At 35.0% G+C, this 9,772-nt stretch overlaps 1 protein-coding gene across 1 annotated transcript; it reads right to left on the bottom strand.

Annotated features, from left to right (window-relative positions):
• Positions 1–6,439: 6,439 nt before the first annotated feature.
• Positions 6,440–7,399, bottom strand: LOC124959979 (olfactory receptor 10AG1-like). Its single transcript, XM_047518485.1, has one exon. The coding sequence runs from the start codon at positions 7,379–7,381 to the stop codon at positions 6,440–6,442; it is 942 nt and encodes a 313-aa protein (XP_047374441.1). The 5' UTR covers positions 7,382–7,399.
• Between the last annotated feature and the right edge of the window lie 2,373 nt (positions 7,400–9,772).

The raw sequence follows: 9,772 nt of genomic DNA, 5'->3' as shown, positions 1-9,772 counted from the left end.
CTTACTATCAGGATAAAATAGTCCATATTTACCTTTCTCCAATGGGTGTTTTTTTCTTCTCACTGTAAGGCTTAAATATTTTGATGTTTAAATTACTTAAAGTGAGACCACTTATATCAACATAGATATTCCTTTTGCTTTTAAGATATTTGTTCTTATAAAGGTCACTTTAAGTATCAACAGTTTTGTCTACCCCATGGACTTCTTCCACCTACACATTTAAATTTCTGATTAAGAGCAGATCTTAGGCATCTGCTTCTTTGCTTTTTAAAAATTTTGCCCAGATAAATATCAATCTACCCAGAACACACTATATTTAGACTACTTACGGAAGAGAGTGCACAGTACATTTTATTTCTTTTTGTTGTTGTTCATTCTATTTAGTTATACATGACAGAAGAATACATTTTGATTCTTTGTAAAAAATGATATACAATTTTCATTTCTCTGGTTGTACATGATGTAGAGTCATACCATTTGTGTAATCATACAAGTACATAGGGAAAGGTCTCATTACCTCCATGTTTCCTTTCCCCTGCCCCCTCCCCCCACCTCATTTTCCTCTACACAATCCAAAGTCCCTTCATTCTTCCCTTAAACAACTCCCCTGCCACCCCCATTATGTATCAACATTCACTTGTCAAAGAAAACTTTTGACCTTTGTTTTTTGGGGGGATTGGCTTATCTCATTTAGCATGATATTTTCCAACTCCATCCATTTACCTGCAAATGCCATAATTTTACCCTTCTTTATGGCTGAGTAATATTCCATTGTGTATATATACCACAGTTTCTTTATCCATTCATCTAATGAAAGGCATCTAAGTTGGTTCCACAATCTAGCTATTGTGAATTGAGCTGCTATAAATATTGATGTGGCTGTATCACTGTATTACGTTTATTTTAGGTCCTTTGGGTATAAACCAAGGAGTGGGAATGGTGATTCTATTCCAAGTTTTCTAAGAAATTACCATACTGCTTTCCAAAGTGGTTACGTCAACTTGCAACCCTACCAGCAATGTTTGAGTGTAACTTTCCCCGCACATCTCACCAACACCTATTGTTGCTTATATTCTTGATAATAGACATTCTAATTAGGGTGAGATTAAATCTTAGTGTAGTTTGATTTGCATTTCTCTAATTTCTAGAGAAGTTGAACATTTTTTCATATATTTGTTTATCAATTGTATATATTCTATGAGGTGTCTGCTCAGTTCCTTAGCCTATTTATCGATTGGGTTATTTGTATTTTTGGTGTTAAGTTTTTTGAGTTCTTTATAAATTCTGGAGATTCGTGCTATATCTGAAGTGCCTGTGGTAAAGATTTTCTCCCACTCTGTAGCCATTCTCTTCACATTATTGATTACTTCCTTTGATTAGAAAAAGCTGTTTTACTTTTATTTCATCCCATTTATTGATTCTTGCTTTCATCACTTGCACTTTGGGAGTCTTGTATAAGTAAATCTGGTCCTAAACCAACATGATGAAAATTTGGGCCTACTTTTTCTTCTATTTGGTGCAGGATCCCTGATCTAATTCCTAGGTCCTTGATCCATTTTGAGTTGAATTTTTCACAGGGTGAGAGAGAGGAGTTTAATTGCATTTTGCTGTGTATGGATTTCAAGTTTTCCCAGCACCAATTATTGAAGAGTCTATCTTCTCCATGTATGTTTTTGGCTTCTTTGTCTAGTATGAGATAACTGTATTTATGTAGATTTGTTTCTCTGTCCTCTATTCTGTTTCATTAGTCTACCTGCCTAATATGGTGCCAATACCATGCTGTTTTTGTTACTATTATTCTGTAGTGTACTTGAAGTTCTGGTATTGTGATACCTCCTGCTTCACTCTTCCTGCTTAGGATTGCTTTGGCCATTTTGGCTATTTTGGCTCTTATTTTTCCACATGAATTTTAATTGCTTTCTCTATTTCAATGAGGTACATCATTGGGATTTTCATTGGAATTGCATTGAATCTGTAGAGCACTTTTGGTAGTATGTTCATTTTGACAATATTAATTCTGCCTATCCAAGAACATGGGAGATCTTTCCATCTTCTAAGGTTTTCTTTAATTTCTTTCTTTAGTGTTCTGCAGTTATAATTGTAAAGGTATTTCACCTCATTTATCAGATTGATTACCAAATACTTTATTTTATTTTTTGAAGCTATTGTGAGTGGAGTAGTTTTCCTATTTTGTCTCTCAGAGGATTCATCACTTATGCATAGAAATGCATTAGGTTTATCAGAGTTGATTTTATATCCTGTTACTTTGCTGAATTCATTTATTTGTTCTAGAACTCTAATATAAATTGAGCAATAAGCATTCTACATTTATACTTATCTGTTTATTAATTCTCTAATGAAAAACTATTTGCATGTGTGTATTTGCTTGTGTGCAAGTAGTGCTGAGAGTTATGAAGAGGCCTCACACAGGCATATATCTTAGAATTTGCAGCCCTTAACTTTATCATAGTCATTCAGGTTTACCCTACTGTCATATAAAAAGAAATAGTATATAAGAACCTCTTGCTTTGAGTACCAAAAATTGCATGTTCCATGCTGTGCTGACTTTAGATTTAAATTAAATAAATAACATTGAGATATATTTCCTATTGAAATGTTACACAGAAATGAGAGTGAATTAATTACCTGCATATCAATCACATGAGGAAATGTCACCAACATAATGTAGAGTGAAAGAGAACAAAACCAAAGAAATGTGAAATAGTGTAAAAACTATATAACTACAATATTCACCAAAAATAAAAAAAAAATTGATTCCCAATTTGTGATAAATTGGTGTAGACTGCAAGAGATAATAAATTTTTCTTTGTTTACTTGGTTCTGGGTAAACAGAATACATAAGAAACACCAAAAACTCAATGGCAATAATTACAAATATCCCAATTAAAAATGGCCAAAAGACTTCAATAGATGTTTCACAAAAGAAGAAAATAGTCAACAAGTGTGGGAAGTCATCCTTATTTAGCAGAGTCAGACTAGGTTGAACCATTGGGTGCAGAGGCTTGGCTTCCAGGAACTAACTCCACCCTATTCTGTCTATCACAGAAGCAGCTCCTCCCAGTCCTGGCCCCCTTTACCTGTGTGGCCAGAGCTGGTATGGCCAGACCTGTCATGCCCCCTCTCATTTTAAAAAGAGTATTGGCTGTTGTATGTTTATTGAGTAGATAAGTTTTGGGGGTAATTGAGTGATATAACAGCCAACGTTCTTCTCCGGCAGTTAACCCATTTCTCATCTAGGCAGGACCTGGTTGAGAGGCTTCCCACAAACAAGTATGTGACAAATACACAACCTCACTAATCATGGCAGAGAAGCAAACTAAAACATCACCTCACCTTGATAAAAAGGACTGTAATCAACAAGACAAAAGATAACAATTTTTGTTGAGGATATAGAGAAAAGGAAACATTTGCACGCTGTTGATGAGATTGTAAATTTGTGCAGACATTATGAAAACAGTGTATAGGACTTCCTCAAAAAATTAAAAGTAGAACTACCATGGGATCTCAAAGTCCCTTCCCTTTTCTGAGTAATTATTCAGAGGAAATAGAACCAGAATATTGAAAGAATGTGCATTCCTGTGGTCATTGCAGTACCAGTCACAAGAGTCAGGAAATACAAACCATCTAAGTGTCCATCAACTGACAGTTGAGTAACCAAAGTATTTTGCTTACATACAATGAACTATGAGTCAGTCACTAAAAGAATAGAATCCTGTGATTTGTGACAGTATGGATTTATCTGGAGATTATTATGTTAAATGAGACAAACCAAGAACAGATCAGGTACCACACGATCTCACTCACATGTCAAATCTTAAAAGAGTTGATCTCATGTACATTCAGAGTACCTTGCTGGTTAGGAGAAGCAGGGAAGAGTAGGGGGTTGTGAGTGGAAGTGAAAGTGCAAGGTTTATCATGGGTTCTGAGTTACATATGAGAAAGAATTCTGCTGAGCTATCGCACATCAGGTTGACTAGAGGTAGCAGTACTCTACTCCATCATTCAAAACCCTAGAAAAATGGAATTTTGAAAAAATTCACAGAAGGACATGATGAAAGCTTTTGGACATGGATAGGTTATCATGATGTAAAAAGTACATAATTTATGCATGTGCCAAAACATTACAAGGTACATCATTAACATGTAAGCTTTTGTGTAATTATTTATAATTTAAAATTAATAAACATGAACTATAGTCATCAAGCTATATTGGTTTTGGTGTCTACACTCAACATAAAGTACCAGATAACTTCAGCTTGCTCCTCCTCTCAGTGATTTTTCCTGCTCTGATAAGCATCTCTGCAATCCCTCCACTCTACCCTCACACACTCCATTCTGTACTCTTCTTCTGAGTTCACAAATGAAGATTACACATAGTAGTGACATCGTGATTTGTTTTTCTTTCTGCGTCTGGTCCACATCACCAACTCTAATGTCCTCCAGGTTCTTCCACATTGCTGCAAATGACAGGATTTCTTTATTTTTAAGAATAACAATATGGCATTGTGTTTATGCCAGGTTCTAGGTATCTATGCAGTTGCTGATGTATAGTTAGGCTTACTCCAGGTCCTCACTTTGTAGTACATGTTGTAAATAATATGGCTATAAGTATCTCATCAACATACTGATAATCCTCTTTGGACACTTACCCACTTGTGTGATTGCTGGACCATATTGCAGTTCTATTTGTAAAATTCTGAGGAGTTTCCATGCTCTTTTCTATGTTGACTGAACTAATTTACATTCCCATAAAAGGTGTGAAAAGTTTTATTATTTCTGCATTCTGAACAACACTTTTATCTTCCATCTTTTTGTTGACATCATTCTGCAGAACAGAACTGATATCACCTTTTGCCTTTAATTTGTTTTTGAATGCAATTAGTGATGTTGGGTAGTTGCCTTATACAACTGTGGCCATTTTTATACCTTGAGGAATGTCTGCTCATTTTTTTCACCATTTTTTAAATTAGATCATTTGTTTTCTTGATATTGAGCACTTTGAGTTTTTTGCATGATTTGGATATTGACCCATGAGGCTTTGAAAATACTCTTTTCCATTCCGTAGATTATTTATTTACCCTATTGATAGACTTCAAGACTGAAATTAAAGTATTCTGTAGGTCTGGCTGTGACTTCTCTTTAACTCAGTCTCACTGCATGTTTTCAGGAGGCTATCTGGGTAATCCATTTACTTGACCCAATACATTATTGGAAGAATTCTGTTCTTTTCATTTGAGGATGTTGAAATGTGATACTTGCTTTCTCAGTGAATGTCAGTTAACTGTTTTTGGGTTGTCATTGGTGGATTCCAAAGTCACCACTTTGGCATATATGACCCATTCATGCAAAGGCAGAAAAAGACAAACGGAGTCCTTCTTACCCCTCTTTTCCCCTTCCTCTTTTGTTATTCCATGGATCTGACATACTCCTCTTTCATCTTTCTCTTTTTTATGGTTCATGTAATTGATTGGGTTAGATTGATAATCTCCTAATCTCCTAGTTTGTAATCTGGCCCACCTGTTCCATTTGCCATGTGCTTACTATATTCACAAGCCCACGAATTATACTAACACAATGTTCACATTCTTTGTGAAATGTAATGACTGCTTTACATGGTCTTTATTTGATCAGATCTCTAACTGTTACAATTATTAACTGACACATCATATGATATTACATTCCAGAGAAAGTTGGTTAGGTTATCTGGGTCTAAATTCTAATGCATTCATATTGATCAATGGCTTTAGTTGGTTAATTGAATGAATATTTACAAGATAGGTAGTTGTATTTTATCATGTACTTAGATAGGCAATGTTAAGGAAGAGTTAAATGTGCATAAACCTTTTTTTGGTATTTTCTCTTCAATAATTTCACACTGGCACACAGTGTTTTAAATAATTGTGCTTTCAGTGCTTAGTGACTTTCTAAAATCTATAGTTTGCCTAGCATCATGTGTATGAAGCAACAATATCATTAATGCATTCCCTCATTTAATCACTTACTTAACAAGCATTTAATATTCAACTACAATTGGCAAGTCTATGTATTAAGAATCAAAGGAGAAAATGAACTACAGTTGTGAATACAAAGAAATTATTTAGGTAAATAATCTGCCACTATATTTTAGTTGCAAGACATAACATTTGATTCTATTTGTCAATTTCATAAGGGATATATCATGTACATTGCACTTTTTTGATGAGAACATATTTTTCTTGAGATATGAATATTGAAGATAAACTAATCTGTCCAAGATACTAACAAGCAGAGTAAAATTCAAGCTCCTGTTCAGAAGTGACACAAATAGATACTGAATTTGAAATAATCAATATCTCAAAAGGGGAATGTAAAATCTGAAATAATCTTCTGATAAATGTGTGAGGAGTAATGCAAGCATTCATACATAAAATTGACACTATCATTTAAGCAACAATCTATTCAATGCAGCAATCACATCCTTATTCCTAAGGCTGTATATCATGGGATTAAACATTGGAGTCACTATGGTGTAGAAAAGAGAGAGCAGTTTGTCAGTTCCTCCAGAATGGTTGGATTTGGGCCTAAGGTAAGTAATGGATGCTGATCCAAAAAATAAAACCACAACCAGTAGGTGTGAGGAGCAAGTGGAGAATGCCTTAGCGCGTCCTTGGGCTGTGGGCAACCTCACAATAGTAAGAACAATTTTACTATAAGAAGCAAGTATCAACATAAAAGGGACTACAGCAAACAACATAACCATGACACAGACAGACACCTCATGTGCAGAGGTGTCCCCACAAGCTAGCTTGAGAATGGGGGGTATGTCGCAGAAGAAGTGGTTGATTTGGTTAGAATGACAAAATTGCAGAGAGAATATCTGCCACATTTGCCCTACCTGGACTGGCATTCCCCCAAGCCAGGAGCCAGCTGCCAGTTGATGGCAATTCTTTGGGTTCAGGACTAAGGGATAGTGAAGAGGGTTGCAGATGACCACATAGCAGTCATAGGACATCACAGTCAGGAGGAAACACTCTGTTGCTCCGAGCACAAGGAAGAAGCACAATTGGGTGGCACAGCCCAGTAAGGAGATGCTCCTATCCTGAGTCCAAAGGCTGAACAGAATCCTGGGGAGAGTGACTGAAACATAACAGATTTCCAGTGAAGAAAAATGTGCCAGGAAAAAATACATGGGTTTTTGCAGCGCAGGGTCAAAACTGGTTATTATGATTATGAGGCTGTTCCCAATGAGGACAACCATGTAAATGATGGAGAACACCCCAAATAGAAACCCCTGGAGGTTTGGAAGTTCAGAAAATCCCAGCAGGACAAACTGGACCATTGTGGAGACATTGTATTCTGCTTCTACCTCTTCATGTTTCATCTGTGGGAAAGTTTTAGTCAGAAGTAGAAAATTAACTTCATTTTACTTCTGTTTTCTTAAATGTACTAAGAGATGGTTTGCTTTACAAATTCCCAGATACCTTTAAGATAAAAGTGTATGACTTCCATGAGGCTGAAATTGTGATGAAGATATTTTTTGTTCCAAAATACATCTTCATCAATTTTTTTTAGTATTTATTTTTTTGCTGAGGGTTATTAAACATTCCTCCTCTTTCTCTGATATTTCATGCCACTTTAATTTTCTTTTGAACACTCTAAATATCTAAATCTGAACGTAGGTTCAATTGAAGCAATAATTGTACTTTTTTACTTTTATTTTTCTCTTCTCCCAACATTGTTTTGTGTATAATGATAAATACAAAACTAAATTAAATGTATGAGAAAGTATTGTTTAAGACATCTCTATTAATTTTAGGAAGAGGATATTTAATCTTTGAAACAAATTTTTGTACATTTATGAAGACTGATTTAGCTTTGATATTCTGGATAGTTCATTATGAAAATTAATGATTAATTGTTCAGCAAGTGTAATTCAACACTATTTAATCTTTAAAACTCTATATTCATTTAATATGTTTATAAAATCAGAAGTCACAGATTTTGTTCAGATATTGTAGTGTAACTGATGTTGAGAAGGATAATGAGGATCTCAAGAAGGATAGGGGACATTTAATATGATTTTCCTATAGAGAGTAGCTTAATATTCAAGAGGCAATCTAATTAGTATCTGTGGTCAAGGAACTAGTCTTTTCCATAATGTGGGCCTCTTTATTCTGAATGAGATCTACTCATACGTAAGACATTATGCACATCTCTTCACCTGGATGTTTGCAGATCATTCATATCCTTAGCAATGGCTGCTATTCTACTGAGTTCATTGACTTCATTCACTCAATTCCCTTATTTGTGTATAGGGGGGTTCAAGTATGAGTGTGTTTGTATGCTATTATTCATTTATATTATGCATGCATTCATTTTTATTTCTTGACCTATATTATAGTTTTATTTTTTCTTCTTTCACCCCCAACCCCTCACTCCCATTATATATCATTAATCCACATATCAGGAAAAATATTTGGTCTTTGGTTTTTTTGGGATTGCCTTATTTCACTTAGCATGATATTCTCCAATTCCATGTGTATATCTGCAAATGTCATTATATTATCATTCTTTGTGGCTGAATAATATTCCATTGCAATTTTAAGTCCTTTGGGTATAAACTGAGGAGTGGGATAACTGGATCAAAATGTGGGTCCATTCCAAGTTTTCTGAGGAAACTCCACACTACTTTCCAGATTGGTTGCACCAATTTGCAACTTCACCAGCAATGTAAAAGTGTGCCTTTTTCCCCACATCCATGCCAACATCTGTTATTGTTTGTGTTCTTGATAATAGCCATTCTAATAGGAGTAAGATGAAATCTACTAGACAAAAGATCCAAAAATATACAATGGAGAAAAGATAGAGTGTTCAACAAGTGGTGATGGGAAAACTGGAAATCCATATGCAATAAAATGAAATTAAACCTCTATCTCTCACCCCGCACAAAACTCAACTCAAAATGGATCAAGGACTTAGGAATTAGACCAGAGACCCTGCACCAAATAGAAGACAAAGTAAGCCCAAATCTTCCTCGTGTTGGCTTAGGATCAGACTTCCTCAACAAGACTCCCAAAACACAAGAAATCAAAGCAAGAATCAATAAATAGGATGGATTCAAACTAAAAATCTTTTCTTCAGCAAAAGATGCAATCAATAATGTGAAAAGAGAGCCTACAGAGTGGGAGAAAATCTTTTCCACACACACTTCAGATAGAGCACTAATCTCCAAAATTTATAAAGAACTTACAGAACTTTATACTACCTTATTTTTATGTTATATATGCCATTTTATATGAGGTATAGTATAGTTTTCCAAAAGTTTTGATTTGCTGACTTCTTGGATAAATTACAAATGAGTGTAATAATTGAAGTAATGCCAAAGACTCAAGTATACCTTCCTGGAATTCTGCATTTCAGTGCATGCCTTGTGTGTGAGTGTACATGTGTTTGTGTTTTGGGTGGTGGGTATGTAGGAATTATTTTATTTTCCTTCTCTCTTTCAGACAAAGCCAATCACCTCATTGCTTGCTAAATATGATGCATATTAATAATAATTTAAATACAAAGGGAATAAATGAAATTTGAATGCATACCCCTAATCCTATTTTGTGGACAGTGGTCAAGAGTTCAGCTTCAAAACCAAATGCTAATGGAGAAAGAACAAAGTGCATCCTGAACTTGACCATCTTGTGAAACTTCTCTAGCTGAACATGGGAATGTTAAATAAGAATTTCCTGTTACATCCCCAATATTCCACCAAATAATGAAG

The sequence above is a fragment of the Sciurus carolinensis genome, chromosome 11 (assembly GCF_902686445.1).
Source record: "Sciurus carolinensis chromosome 11, mSciCar1.2, whole genome shotgun sequence".
In the NCBI taxonomy this organism is placed as follows: Eukaryota; Metazoa; Chordata; class Mammalia; order Rodentia; family Sciuridae; genus Sciurus; species Sciurus carolinensis.
The sequence above is the reverse complement of the archived record's forward strand: the minus strand, read 5'-3'. Positions and strand labels throughout refer to the sequence as shown.

Coding starts and splice junctions, on each gene's coding strand:
- LOC124959979 (XM_047518485.1), bottom strand. CDS start 7,381: ATGAAACATGAAGAGGTAGAAGCAGAATACAATGTCTCCACAATGGTC.